Here is a 14,517-nt window from a genome sequence, read left to right on the forward strand (position 1 = left end):
AATGTATTCCCATTAAATGGGTAAGGGATGCAGCAGGGAATGGGGTGTGTATGGCTGCTTCCCTGCCCAGAGTGGGGCACACAGAGCCTCTGGATGCAGCTGTAAATTTGGATTAGAAACCAAGCCAGGAATTGCCTGGGTGTGCCTCACTCAGTGGTATTAAGGACTGCAGGCAGGGGAAGGTGGCAGTGCTAGAGGATCTGAAATTCCCATCAATCCCATCCCCTCCTGATGTTCCAGCAGGAACGGGTTGGGTTTGCAGATTGTGCCTCTCTCCTGCGTGTTCCTCGAACCCAGAGTACAACAGGCACAGGAAACCGTGTTTGCAGCCAGAGCCTGGATGGATGGATGGATGGATGGATGGATGGATGGATGGATGGATGGATGGATGGATGGATGGATGACCACCATTCCCTGCTGCCACTGGAGACTTGAAAATGTGCGCTTAGAAGGCGAGGGTGTGCTTTGAACGCTTGTAGAACAATTATAAGCATATAAAGCTCTTAGAGAGTGTTCAAAGAAATGTCAGGAAGATGGCAAAGGGATGAGGAACAGCTGAGGGAACTTGGTTTGTTCAGCTGGAGAAGAGGAGGAGGAGATCTCAGCATGGCCTGCATCTTCCTCCCGAGGGACAGCTCCAATCTCTGCTCTCTGTGACAGGGACAGCACCTGAGGGAATGGCTGGAGCTTAGAGGAGTTTTAAATTGGAGATCAGGAAAAGGTTCTTTCCCCAGAGGGTGCTGGCACTGCCCAGTCTCCCCAGGGAATGGGCACGGCCCTGAGGCTGCCTTGTTGGGCTGTCCTGGGCAGGGTTGCACTGCAGGATGCTTGCGGATCCCTTCCAAGCGAAGATGCCGGAAGCTGCGCTGCGGGAAAACCGAGATAAGATCGGTGAAATGAGCAGATACGGGGAGGAAGGAGCCCACAAAAGCTGCGGGAAGCTGTCCGGCCCTACCCCGCTGTCCCGACGGGAGCCGCCGCGCCCTGAGGGGAACCAGCGGCCGGGCCGGGCCGGGCCGGGATGGAGCGGCTGAGGGAGGCGAGGCCGCGGGGCCGCGGGGAGGATCCACCTTAAGGGGATCAGGAAGCGCAGCGGGGCCAATCAGGCCGGGCAGGGAGGCCGGGAAGGAGGAGCCGAGGGAAGGACCGGGGCAGGGCGAGAGAGCGGGGCCGGCGGGGCGCGATGGCGGAGGGCGGGGACGCGCCCGCCCCGGGCAGGTACCGTGAGCAGGGGGGTGCCGGGGCACAGCGGGGTCGCCGGGCTTTGCCAGCCCTTTCTGACCCGCCGTGTGCCTCTCTCCAGCGCAGGTCGCAACCTGAAGGAGTGGCTGCGGGAGCAGTTCTGCGACCACCCGCTGGAGCACTGCGAGGACACCCGGCTGCACGACGCGGCCTTCGTGGGGGACCTGCCCACGCTGCGCAGCCTGCTGCAGGACGAGAGCTTCCAGAGGTGGGCATGCCTGCCACACACACCTTAAAGAGCATCCAGTGCCACCCTGGGACGCCTGCCCCCGTCCCAGGGTGCGCCAAGCCCCGTCCAGCCTGGCCTGGGACACTTCCAGGGATGGGGGTTTCTGTGGGGAGGTGTCAGGGAGGATGCTGCGCTCGCCGTCCTCACAGCTGCGCCTTTTGGGGGCTCCCATCTCAGCCCTTTTTGTTCTGAGAGGCATCGGGGTGTTCTTCCCACAGCCTGCAGCTTTTGGGGGCTCCCATCTCAGACCTTTTCCTTGTGAGAGGTGTCGGGGTGTTCTTCCCACTGTTCCCACAGCCTGCATCTTTTGGGGGCTCCCATCCCATCCGCTGGTTTTGGGGAGAGGTGATTCCTAGGATGTCCTTGCTGTCCCCACAGCCTGCTCCTTTTGGTGACCCCCATCTCATCCAGTTTTTTCATAGCATGGTTTGGGTAGGAGGGACCTTAAAGCTCATCTTATTCCACCTTCGGCCATGGGCAGGGACACCTTCTGCTATCCCAGGTTGCTCCAAGCCTGGCCTTGGACAATTCCTGAGATGGGGGTTTTTATGGGAGAGGAATCAGGGTGAGAGGATGCTCCCCTTTCCCCCAGATCATTCCCGTGGTTTCCCAGGAGGCAGATCTCACAGCTGCTTGTGAGGCTGTGGCAGCTGTGCATGAACTCTTTGCAGATCAGGATAGGAATGCGATACCAGGAAAATGGGAGCCTACGGATAATGGGGAAAACATACAAAAGGGATTACAATCAACTATAAACCTGGAACACCCCATGTTACAAAATCTGCCCAGTGCTAACCCTGTGACTGTGGGGATGGTTAATTAATTTTCCTGCATCATGGGGAAATCTGCTTAGAGTGCTAAATGTCTCCCAGCCTCAAAAAAAAAAAAAAAAAAAAAAAGAAAAAAGGTGTTATTTCAGCAAAAAATGAGTACGAGCTAGCCCTTCTCTCTGCTACCTGGGCAGCTGGGGCTCTTGGGACCCTTGGGCTGAGGGTTTTTTTGGGGGAAAAAGCAGAGTTTGACAGGAAGAGGAGGGTGGGGCCCGCAGCTCCATTCAACAGGTGATGGAGTGAGCAGAGAAGTGATGTCTTTGAATTGGGAGGCAGATATGGACCTGAAAGCCTCATCCTAATCCTAACCCTGAAACGCGCAAGGACACCTTCCAGGTAGCTCCAAGCCCTGTCCAGCCTGGGCTTGGACACTTCCAGGAATGGGGCAGGCGCAGCTTCTCTGGGCTACCAGTTTGGGACATCTCCCTTTAAAAAGGGACAGAAGAGAGAAGTTGTTTTGGTTTTTTTTTATAGATGATTTTTGAGGCAGGGTTTGTGCAGCCCCTGGCACAACTAAAGCTCACAATCCAAGTACTGCTCTGCTTCACCTGTCCAGGCAGCATCTGTGAGGTGATTGAGAGGAGCTGCTAAAAGTGCCAGAAATCAGAGAATCATATCCTGAGTGGAAGGGACCCACAGGATCACCCAGCCCAACCCCTGTCCCTGCACAGACACCCCAACAACCCCACCCTGAGCATGCCTGAGAGCGCTGTTCAAGCGCTTCCAGAACTCTGGCAGCCGTGGGGCTGTGCCCATTCCCTGGGGAGCCTGGGCTGTGCCCAAGCTCCCAGAGGGCACCCTCCTGGAGGGGATGGGGCTGCCCTGACTGTGTTTTATCCCCTCCCTGGCAGCCGGATCAACGAGAAGTCGGTGTGGTGCTGCGGCTGGCTGCCCTGCACGCCGCTGCGCATCGCCGCCACCGCCGGCCACGGGCCCTGCGTCGACTTCCTGCTGCGCAAGGGGGCCCAGATCGACCTGGTGGACGTCAAGGGGCAGACAGCTCTCTACGTGGCCGTGGTCAACGGGCACCTGGAGTGTGCCAAGATCCTGCTGAAGGCTGGCGCTGACCCCAACGGGAGCCGGCACCACCGCAGCACCCCGGTGTACCACGCGGCACGGGTGGGGCGCGCCGACATCCTGCAGGAGCTCATCAGGTCAGAGATGGGGCTGCCTCTCCCTTTCCCCCTGCTGCTCCCTTGGGGTGCCTTCCCTCCTCACCTGTTCCCACAGCTTGCACCTTTTCGGGGCTCCCATCTCTGCAGCCTCCACGCCTCTTGGATTGGAGAGGAGAGGTGCCCAAAGGGACGTCCTTGGATTTCCCGTCTTGGGCTGTTTGTGATGGTGTTCACAGGGGTCTTATGTTGAAGGAGGAGAGGGAGATCTGACTCCATGTTTCAGAAGGCTTGATTTATTATTTTGTGATATATATCACATTAAAACTACGCTAAAAGAATAGAAGAAAAGATTCTCATCAGAAGACTAGGCTAAGAAAATAAAGGAATGAATGATAACAAAGGTTTGTGGCTGGGACTCTCTGTCTGAGCCAGCTCACTGTGATTGGCCATTAATTATAAACATCCAAGATGGGCCAATCACAGATCCACCTGTTGCATTCCACAGCAGCAGATAACCATTGTTTACATTTCGTTCCTGAGGCCTCACAGCTTCTCAGGAGGAAAAAATCCTAAGGAAATGATTTTTCATGAGAAGATGTCTGCGACAGCTGTTCCCACCTGTTCCAATCCAAGTCTCCAGTTCTGAGCCTGCCATCCAGTCACATCCAAACCTTGCAATCCCTCCCCACTTCCACCACACCCCTGACTGGAGTTGCAAGGGAGGTGGATTCCCCAAAAAAACTGGGTGCTGGGTTTTCCCTCAGGCAGCACCAGCAGGGTTCAAGTTGTAGCAGGAGGCTGTGGGAACTTGAATTGCTCCTTCTGTGGCATGCCCTGATTATTCCTTCTTTTTAAATGGGAAGATTTCTGTCCAAGGGATTGTTCTGGACAGCTATGTGGGCCATGGATGCCAAATAATAAGGAATCATAATGGGAAAAATGTAGATTGTAGGGAGAAGTAGTGAAAGAGAAGAAAATTGAAGGAATCCCTTTGATGACCTCAAATGCTAGAAAATAACAAAAGGATTTGAATAGGAAAATACTCAAAGTCCTTGGGGATTTTCTTCCTTTTTTGAATTTTCATACAAGTACAGCTTAGAGGAAGAAGGGGAGATAATCCCCCCTCCTTGCTCCTTTCCCAACAAGCTGAGAGGAGGATGTTCCCATCAGCACAGGCTTGTTGATACAGGGTTCAACTCGCTGCATTACCAAAAATCTCCCCTGCTCTCTCCACCCAGGCAGGGTCAAATGCAGCAAATGGTATTTCAGCAGCGCAGGGAGAGCTGGTGCCTTGATTTATGTGTCTGCTCCTTGGGATAGCTCACCAGCAATATTAAAAGCAAGATTTTGGACAACTTTCAGGATTAAAAATTAACTGGAGTTTTTCCAACCTCTTTTTATTAGGCAATGTCTCTCCCAAGGCTGCTAAGCTAATACCAAATTGTCAGATTGCCCAAAATTTCAAATATCTCAGAGTAGGGGTTTCAGAGATCTGTGCAGAGTTACTTAGTGAAAAATGCAGCCTTTATGTTACAGGGATTTTCAAAATGTTACGTCTACAGGATCTGGCAGGGAGAGTGCAATGAGGAAGACACTTTTCCTGAGATAGGAGGGAATATTTTGAGAGAACCTGAACCCACTCAGGTGTGCTGCAGGTGTGTAAATATCACCTGGTTTGAAAATCCTGTTGGGATCCCTGAGCATTCCTGCAAGTGCTGAAGCAAGCAAGAGGTGAAATCCCATCCATGAGCAGTAAATCCACACATGGCTATGGAATGGGGATCGATTTTACTGGGAGGCTGCTGGAAATATTTAGAGTTCTGATGCCAGGGTGTATAAATGGCATTCCTGATAATTTGGGATCATGCTGTGGTGGGATCCACTGCTGCCTGCAGTGGAACTGAGGGTAGCAAGGATGAGAGGTCCTTTTGCCAGGCTAAAACTGGGGAAAAGCTGCCAAATCACCCCCATCCCTCAGGTGCATGCCTGACCCTGCCAAAAGCAGAATTTGGGGTTTGAAACTTTGAATTGAGGCCTTCCACTGAGAATTTTGATGGTAATAATGGGGGAAGAAAGGACTGGAATGGAGGGAGATCTGCTCTCTGCTCAGGAGGCAGCAGCCTTTAAACACCCCTGTGGAAGTCCCAGAGCAGCACAGATAACTGTCCAAATGCTTGTGTAATCTGATTTTAAAGGGGAAAATACACTTTGTGCCATTTGCAGCTCTTAGAGGAGTCTCTCAGCCCTCGTTCTGGCTGTGCTTAGCTGGAATGAGGCTCTTGCCATGCTCAGAACTGCAGGATTTGGTTAAATATTTGTCAGATGGGGAGCAGTCCCCGTTGGTTTCAGCAAGAACCGTGCCTGCTTTGAGGTAGGATTTGTCCCCAGGTATTTTCCTTAGTTTTATGTGAACTCCTGAAAGGAATATCATGCTGTCTAGGAAAAACCTGGGGAGAGAAACTGGTGGGTGAAGGAACCTCTTCTCCCTCTGTGGGTAGAACAGACAGTGCTTTGGATTAAAACCAGCTATTCCTTAGGGATTGTGCTGTTTTCCTCGTCCTTCCCATCCAAGCTGCATGAGAGGTACGTGGAATTACTGTCTGAGGGAATCCCCAGTAGATTCCAGCCCCTCCAGCTCCTTTGGGAGCAGGGGTTTGTCATGGATGTTTCACTCTGGAGTGCAGGTTCCTGTTTCTATTTCCCTGCTGTTTAGGATCGAGCGCCTGTGTTGCTTTTTTGGCCCGTTTTTGTCCTGGTAGGGAAAGTTATTTCAGCCTCCCTCTTCAGTGGAGTCATCTGGAAACATCCCTGCTCCCCAGGCAGCTCATTAGCATCCAGCATTACGTGGTGCTGGCTCGGGGCTGAGCCATCTCTGGTGCCAAGGCACGAGAGGAGAGAAAATACAGCTAAAAGTTCCTGGGTCGAGATAAGGAATGGGAGAGATAAGAAGTAGGGGAGATAAGGAAGGGGAGAGATCTCTCACTAAATACCGTCACGGGCAAAACAGATTCAACTCAGGGGTATCAGTTTAATTTATCCTTAATAGAAACAGAGCGGGGTCATGAGAAGTGGAATCAATCTTAACAAACATCTTCCCCCACCCTGTCCCTCCTTCTCAAGGGGAAAGCTTCTGTACCTTACCACCACCAAAACCTGGCCATGCAAACCCAATCCACCAGGAGGGCGAGGATGTTGCTGCTCCTCCTCTTTCCAAATCCTGGGCTGTTGTGGGAAGGGCAACATCTTTGCTTCTGGGATATCACACTGTTGTCCCCACGCAGAAGTGCTGCCAGGCCCATCTGAGGGTAGGGATCACAGAATCTCAGAATAATGACGTTGGAAGAGACCTCCAAGATCATTGAGTCCAACCTGTGCCCTCACACCTCACCTTGACTATAGCACCAAGTGCCATGTCCAGTCTTTTTTAAAACACATCCAGAGATGGTGATTCTACCACCTCCCTGGGAAGAGCATTCCAGTACTTTATTATTCTTTTGGTGAAAAATTTTTTCCTAATATCCAACCTATCCCTTCCCTGACATGGCTTCAGACTGTATCCTCTGGTTCTGTCAGTGCTGCCCTGTGGGAGAGACCAACCCCACCTGTCTGCAACCTCCCTTCAGGAAGGTGTAGAGAGCAATGAGGTGACCTCTGAGCCTCTTCTTCTCCAGGCTAAACAGCCCCAGCTCCTTCAAACATTCCTCAGGGTTTGTGTTCCCAGCCCCTCACCAGCCTCGTTGCCCTGCTCTGGATGTGCTCAAGCATCTCAACATCCTTCCCAAACTGAGGGGCCAGAACTGGACACAGCCCTCAAGGTGTGCCCTCACCAGTGCTGAGTACAGGGGAGGAATGACCTCCCTGCTCCTGCTGGCCACACAAAATCAGAGCAGGGCAATGGGAAGTGGAATCAAGGGGGAAGCTGTGATGGTGCTCACAGGGGTCTCAGGTTGAGGGAAGAGACGAGGATTTGACTCCATGTTTCAGAAGGCTTGATTTAAAATTTTATGATATATATTACATTAAAACTATACTAAAAGAATAGAAGAAAGGTTCTCCTCAGAAGGCTAGCTAAGAATAGAATAGGAAGGAATGATAACAAAGGTTTGTGGTTCGGCTGTCTGTCTGAGTCAGCTGACTGTGATTGGCCATTAATTAGAAACAACCAACATGGGCCAATCACAGATGCACCTGTTGCATTCCACAGCAGCAGATAATCAATGTTTACATTTTGTTCCTGAGGCCTCCCAGCTTCTCAGGAGGAAAAATCCTAAGGAAAGGATTTTCCATGAAAGATGTTTGCGACAGGAAGCTTCTGAAAATACCATCCCTGTACCCTCCCACCACCAAAACCTGGACACGCAAACCCAAACAATCCACCAGGAGGGCAAGCCAGTGCAGACAGGAGCCATTTGCCTTCTTGGCCACCAAGACACATTGTCGCAGACATCTTTTCATGTAAAGTCCTTTCCTTAGGATTCTTTCTTCCTGAGAAGCTGAGAGGCCTCAGGGACAAAATGTAAACAATGATTGTCTGCTGCTGTGGAATGCATCAGGTAGATTTTTGATTAGCCCATCTTGGATGTTTATAATTAATGGCCAGTCAAGGCCCAGCTGTCTCGAACAGAGTCTGAGACGGCTGCCTTTTGTTATCATCTTTTTTTTCTGTTCTTAGCTTAGCTAGCCTTCTGATGAAACCTTTTCTTCTATTCTTTTAGTATAGTTTTAAGGTAATATATATCATAAAATAATAAATCAAGCCTTCTGTAACATGGAGTCAGATCCTTGTCTCTTCCCTCATCCTAAGACCCCTGTGAACACCATCACAGCACATTGCTGGCTCATATTCAACCAGCTGTCAACCAGCACCCCTAGGTCCCTTTCCAAAAGGGATGGGCGAGTTCCAGAGGTTCTCTCTCCGTGTCCCTCAGCCTCATCCCTTGCCATTCCCAACCTTCCCTCCCTTTCCCTGGCACAGGTATGGTGCGGACGTGGACGTGAACCACCAGCCGGCGTCGCGCGGGCCGGGGCAGGCGCTGCGGCCGCTGACCACGCTGGTGGTGTGTCCCCTGTACATCAGCGCTGCCTACCACAACCTGCCCTGCTTCCGCCTGCTGCTCCAGGCGGGAGCCGACCCGGATTTCAACTGCTGCGGGCCCATCAACGTGCAGGGCTTCTCGCGGGGCTCGCCCGTGTGCGTGCTGGACGCCGTGCTGCGGCACGGCTGCGAGCCCGCCTTCGTGCGCCTGCTCGTCGACTTCGGCGCCGATCTCAACCTCGTCAAGGTGGAGGCCCTGGGGCTCGAGGCCACGGGCAGGGTCAAAGTGAACGCCGAGGCGCTGGAGGTGTTCAAAGAGGCGAGGGGTGAGTGGGGTTGGGGCTCCCAGAGTGGTGGTGTGGGTGTGGGAGAGCGCTTTGGAGGGGTTGATTGAGCTGTGTTGGTGTCCTCACTTCAAGTCCTCACTTCCCCCACTTCAGTGGGTCTAACAAGCTGACAAACAAAGCATTAATGACTTCTCCTCTCCCTCCTTTTCCCCTGTTGCATTTTGTACCTTTTTTCCTTATTTTCCCTTCTTGAGTCCTCCAGCAGCCCGACCTCTGTTACTCTGCCTTTTTCATCTCTCCCAGCTCTCTTGCATTGCCTTTTCTTATCTGAGCTGGGTTTTGGAGCTGTGGATCACCAGCTCTCCAGAGCCACACAGGTGTGTCCCAGGTGTTCTTGTGTGACCCTGGGCTCTGGATCCAGGAGGGAATTTGATCTGGACAGACTGGTTGGGAAGGAAAGCCACAAACAGTGGTAAAAAGGGGCAGGAGGAAGCTCAGATGGAGATGAAGTGCAGCACCTTTGAAACCCACCTGGTGAAGGCCACAGCTTGGCACCAGGGGTGCAAGTGGGGTTTCCCTCTTGAACTCCAGAGAAATTTCAAAGGGATTCAGGCTGTGGGATACAATTTACATCCCCAGATTACTCAGCTTTGCATGGGCCTGGTTTTCAAACCTGCCTGGGATTCTGAGGAGGGAGGCTCACACAAGCTGGAGTTCCATTAGGCCTGGGTTTAGGAGGCAAATGGGGCTCCTCAGGTGGAGCGTATGGGATAATGGAGTGATGCCATGGAGGTCCAGTTCCTGAATCAGCACGGGCACCACCATGTTGATTCAGGAGCATGTTGATTCATACCATCACTGTGCTGAAAGAGCTCTCCATGGACTCAAAGGAAGCCCTCAAAAGAAAGTTGGGATGAGGCCTAAGCTGGCCGTCAGTGCTGTTGACATAATTTAAAAATGGTCCAAATAGAACGGTGGAGTTGGAAGAGATCCACAGGGATCATCCAGCTCAACCCCTGGCCCTGCACAGATCCCCCAACAATCCCACCCTGAGAGCGTTGTCCAAACCCTCCTGGAGCTCTTGGGGCTGTGCCCATTCCCTGGAGAGCCTGATCAGTGCCCAGCTCCCTCTGGGGGAAGAACCTTTTCCTAAAACCCAACCTAAACCGCCCCCCCGGCACAACTCCAGCTGCTCCCTCAGGTTTTGCTGTGATGGCCTCTGTGGTCTCCAGCCCTTCCAGCCTGCCCATGCAGTTGGAAATTGCTCCAAACCCAGGAGGTTTGACCTCCTCACGAGGCAGGATTTGTGCTCACTCAGCTCTCCCTCCCTGCCTCTGTGTTGCTGCTCTCCCTCTCTGTTTCCCCAGTAATGTTCCCTGTGTTTTTCCTTGCAGGCCGCGCCCGGAGCCTCTTGTCCCTGTGCCGCATAGCAGTGCGGAGAATCCTTGGCAAATCCCGCCTGGATCTGATCCACAGCCTTCCCATCCCTGACCCCATTAAACAATTTTTACTCCATGAAAACAGTTAAGGGGCAGCTGGCTGCTTTTGGGGACAGTGTGACTTAGTAAATGAGTGCCCTGAGAGAGCCAGGTGCCATTCCTGCCTCTTTTTCCTTCATGGAGTGCACATAATTCCCTGCTCCTGTGGATTGTTTTTTCTCCTCCAGATTTAGGGTGCAGTGTGATTCAGTGTCTTATCTCCTTGGGGAGAGGCTGCTAAACGTGTGTGGGTGTTGCTGGAGCAAATACAATATATCCTGTAGCTGTTGGCAAATGTGTAACCTTTGTTACTGATCTGTGTCACACACACACACACACACACACGCACACACACACGCACACACACACACACACACCTGGGGTCTCTGTGGCATTTCTGTGTGGGGAAAGTGTCCTTACTTTACTCTTTTTCCCATCAAACCAGAAGTTCCTACCTACATTTTAATCCATATCCCATGGTAAGAGCAGAGAAAACCCACCCAGATCCACGTAATGGGTCTGTTTTGTTTGCATCATGGAAAAGGGAGAAAAAAGGGATTTATTTTGAGGAGTTGGGAGATTTTGTGCTTCCAATCAAAGTGTTGCATGCAGCAGCCTGGGCTCCTTTGACTTCCAGTGCCTCTTCATGCCACAAACTCCCAGAAGAGTCAATTCTGCAGGGATTCAGCAGCCTTTTGTTGGGACCTCAGGGTCAGCCAGTGATGTGCTCAGTGCAGAGGAATCCTTGTCAACACAGCAACTTTAGAAGGATAGAGATGATGATGCCTTAGGATCTTGGGAAAAATCTCAGGTGATAATTGGCACTTGCTTTAACTTTTCTGATTCAAGTAAAGTCACTGTGTTATAAGTTAATATTTTTTTGGATGATTTTTCTTTGCTAGCTCTTCTCCCCATGCTCATCCAGCTGGCAAAGGTAATTTTCCACATGTGACCTTAAAGATCAGAGAATCCCAGCTTGGTTTGGGTTGGAGGGGACCTTAAAGCTCACCTAGGTCATGGGCAGGGACACCTTCCACTATCCTGGGTTGCTCCAAGCCCTGTCCCTGGACCCTGTAGGCCTCAGTGTTGGTTCCAAAATGTTCTTTTCCCAGAGGCATAAATAAATTGAAAATCCAACCAAAGCAGAGGATATTTCCAGACCTTCTCCAGGTGAGGTGCAGTGGATGTGGAGCTGTGGGCAGGTGAGGAGGGGCAGTTCTGCACCGTTCCCTTCCCAGGCCTGCAGCTGGTTTTGGTTTTCCCAGCGCTGGCAGCGAGTTGTGCACTGGCTTTATAGAGGTGTGAACATGCCTGGGCGATGCAAACAGGTTGTAAAGCCTCTTGGCACCTGGCTGGGGGATCCATAATGGTTTGCAGGAGCTCACTGTGCTCCTGAGCTCCAGTGTGGGGAGGCAGAGAATGAGATGGGCTGGCTTGAGAAAGTGCCACAGGAACAGCTTTTAGGGTTGGATTTTTGGTTGGTTTGTGGTATGGGGTGGATGTGGTAGCATGGATGTGGGGAGAGCTGGAAGGAGCCACAAGGATCATCCAGTCCAGCTCCTGGCCCTGCACAGACAGCCCAGCAATCCCACCCTGTGCACCCCTGAGGGCATTGTCCAAATGCTCCTGGAGCCTGGGACCATTCCCTGTTCCTGTGCTCAGCCCCCTCTGGGTGGTGGTTCCACCTGAAAAGAGCTGCAGTGAATGAGCTGATATTCCTCAGTGGGAATGTCAGAGGGTGGCCCAAAGAAATTGAGAGCTTGGACTCAACTCAGTGATTGATGTAAGTCTGGTGTGTTATTAAAGCTGAGCCTGTTGCAATGTTAATTAGAGATCCCACCCAAAGGATTCCCCTGAGCATGGATCTCTCCAGGTCTAAGGATGGTTCTCCCACCCCAGCAGCAAACCAGCCTGAGGTTCATCAGTGGCTTGGAGATGTGTAGAATCAAGGCTTTGGAGTGCCTGGATCATCCATCCAACTTCCATCTTCACTGAGGGACTTTGCTTCTGGAAATGGCCAAACCCTTGGCTTGAGGGCCTGGAATGAGTCCAACCTGGGCACAATTCACATGAAATTAAGCTGTAAGTGCACAGGATTCTGTTCGAATGAAGTCCCTGTGGAGATTGGTTGCTGTGGCTACTTAAACCCAGCTTTGCTGAGCTGGTGTAATACACAGAGAATTTGGAATTTTCACTATAGAGAGATAATAATCTTGAAATAGATTCAGGATATTCATAGACTTCATTGTCCTGTCCTGTAGGGCAAAACCCTGCATCCTGTGCCTTACCCTGTCCTTTTAATCCCAGGAAACAATAGTCTTGCAGTATGAAATCTCAAAAATTGATGCCTTTCTATCTTTTCACACTATATAAACAGCATTTATTTTTGCCTTTTCTTGGACTTCACCATTCCTTCCTATGCAGCAAAGCAATCCATTTTTGTGCAGTATATATAAAGTCTGTATGGCCTGGCCTTGCTGGAAGCTTGAATGAGCCAGGGTAAGAAGATTTGGCAAATCTTCTTGAAGAACCAAACCAGGTCTGGAATCAGCCAAGCTGCTCCAAAGCTGTCCTTTCACATTGACTTTCTTGTTTTTGTTGTTCATGGAGAATTTCCAGGGCATGGGATGCTGGTAGCTGGGATGCAAATATAATTTCCTGCTCATTTTGCAAAGGGTGGGGGAAAGGCATCTGTTGGGTTGAAGTGGTTTTTTGGTTGGTTTTGGAGCTTTGTTTGTTTGTTTGTTTCTTGTTCTTCAATCCCTGGAGTCAAGTAAAGCCCTTTTTTACCCCAACTTGAATTACAGCACCTTTTTAGCCCTTCCTCTTCCAGTGAAGAAAACTGTGGCAGGGCACCAGAGACGGGACAAAAAGCCACTTCCAGAAGTGCCCAGCAGCGCCTGTTGGCTTTTCCCAGGGTCAGAATGGTTTGGGATCAGACCTGCGGGCAGGTGGATCCACCTGCAGCCCGAAAAAGGAGCAGGATGGCTCTGGATTTGGGAAAGGCTGGATCCTGCCGGCCTCTCCCTGTGCTGTAGCCACTGGAGGGGGCCGGAGAACCGCGGTCCCTGCCTGGGGGTTACAGGGACAGCGCCGCTGCCACCTCCTGCCTTGCCCCTCCTGGGGGATCTTCAGGCCGTCCTGAATCTTTTCCACCTTCACACCGAGCTGAAGAGGGCTTTTTAAACCTCTCATTCCTGCCCCTGCTCCCTTGGTCGCTCTGGAAATGCAGCTCCTCAGTTTGGCATGCAAGTAGATGTAATGCCTCAAAATATTTTTTAAAATTTTGTTATTTTGTGGCATTTTTGCTGAAAAACTCCCTGCAAGCTTGAGCAGCAAGAGTTTCTGCTGGTTGCTGTGTTTTTGCTGAGGATTGGCATGTGTACCTGAGGATTTAGTCCATGCAGCTGCCTCCAGGCAAGGGCACAGTCCCTTTTGTAGGATTCCTGCTTTTTTCACTCAGGAGATGTTTGTCTGATCTGCTGCCAGTGTTTCCTCTGAAGGCAGAACCATAGTTTTTCCTGAATTGGAAGAAAAGGATCAAATGGTGTGGAGTTATTGTGATGAAAAACAAAGCCAAACAAGCCTTAATCTTAAATTTTAACACTTCCAGCCTCGATATTATTCTAATTTGGAGTGTCTCCCTCCTAGGTCTTCATGCATCTCCCCCCAGGCCACCCCAAATTGGTACCCACAGTTCAGTGACACCATTTCTGTGCTGCAGCTTGGAACTGGAGATTTATCCTCAAACAGGAGAGATCTGTGTGTCTGAGCTGCCAGTTTGAGGACAATAAATGTGGAATTGTTTAAAGGAATTGCGTGTTATTTACTTGTGCCCTTCAGGACAGACAAGCTGTAATTTCTGGTCCCCTCTCACTGAATTTCCTGTGTGACAGACTCACCTGAGAGCCTGCCCTTGCTTTTATAACAGCATTGCAACATGTTCCTTATTACTCACACTCGTTAATCTCATTCTAAGATCTGCAGCAGCGAGGAAAATATTTCTTCTTGCACTGTGTGATGCCCAAATATTCACTCTGGGCTATGAGAGCTGACCAAATCTCTGGCAGTCTCAAAGCATTTCCTCTAGGATCTGTTGTTCCCACTCCCTAGGCACTGCTGGGGAAGCCCCAAGTTATTTTACTTTTTATTGCTGTTGTTCTCCATCAGCTCCTCCAGCCTTGTCTTCCTTCCCAGAAGAGCTCTTTGTGACCCCTGCAACTTGCAACCATGAAGAAAAAGAAAGGAAAGCATTGTGAAAGAAAAAGAAGGAAAAAGTTCTTGCTGCCCCAGCATCCCTG

At 51.1% G+C, this 14,517-nt stretch overlaps 1 protein-coding gene across 1 annotated transcript; it reads left to right on the forward strand.

Moving 5' to 3' along the window:
* The first annotated feature begins 1,159 nt into the window (after positions 1–1,159).
* ASB1 (ankyrin repeat and SOCS box containing 1) lies at positions 1,160–10,511 on the forward strand. The gene is made up of 5 exons (XM_059476166.1): positions 1,160–1,218; positions 1,304–1,450; positions 3,153–3,455; positions 8,392–8,777; positions 10,133–10,511. Exons 1-5 carry the CDS (start codon positions 1,184–1,186, stop codon positions 10,264–10,266), a joined length of 1,005 nt encoding a protein of 334 aa, XP_059332149.1. The 5' UTR covers positions 1,160–1,183; the 3' UTR covers positions 10,267–10,511.
* The last annotated feature ends 4,006 nt before the right edge of the window (positions 10,512–14,517 follow it).

The sequence above is a fragment of the Ammospiza nelsoni genome, chromosome 7 (genome assembly GCF_027579445.1).
Source record: "Ammospiza nelsoni isolate bAmmNel1 chromosome 7, bAmmNel1.pri, whole genome shotgun sequence".
Lineage (NCBI taxonomy): Eukaryota > Metazoa > Chordata > Aves > Passeriformes > Passerellidae > Ammospiza > Ammospiza nelsoni.

Coding starts and splice junctions, on each gene's coding strand:
- ASB1 (XM_059476166.1), top strand. CDS start 1,184: ATGGCGGAGGGCGGGGACGCGCCCGCCCCGGGCAG. Junction 1,219..1,303: donor GACGCGCCCGCCCCGGGCAG/GTACCGTGAGCA, acceptor GCCTCTCTCCAG/CGCAGGTCGCAACCTGAAGG. Junction 8,778..10,132: donor GGTGTTCAAAGAGGCGAGGG/GTGAGTGGGGTT, acceptor TTTTCCTTGCAG/GCCGCGCCCGGAGCCTCTTG.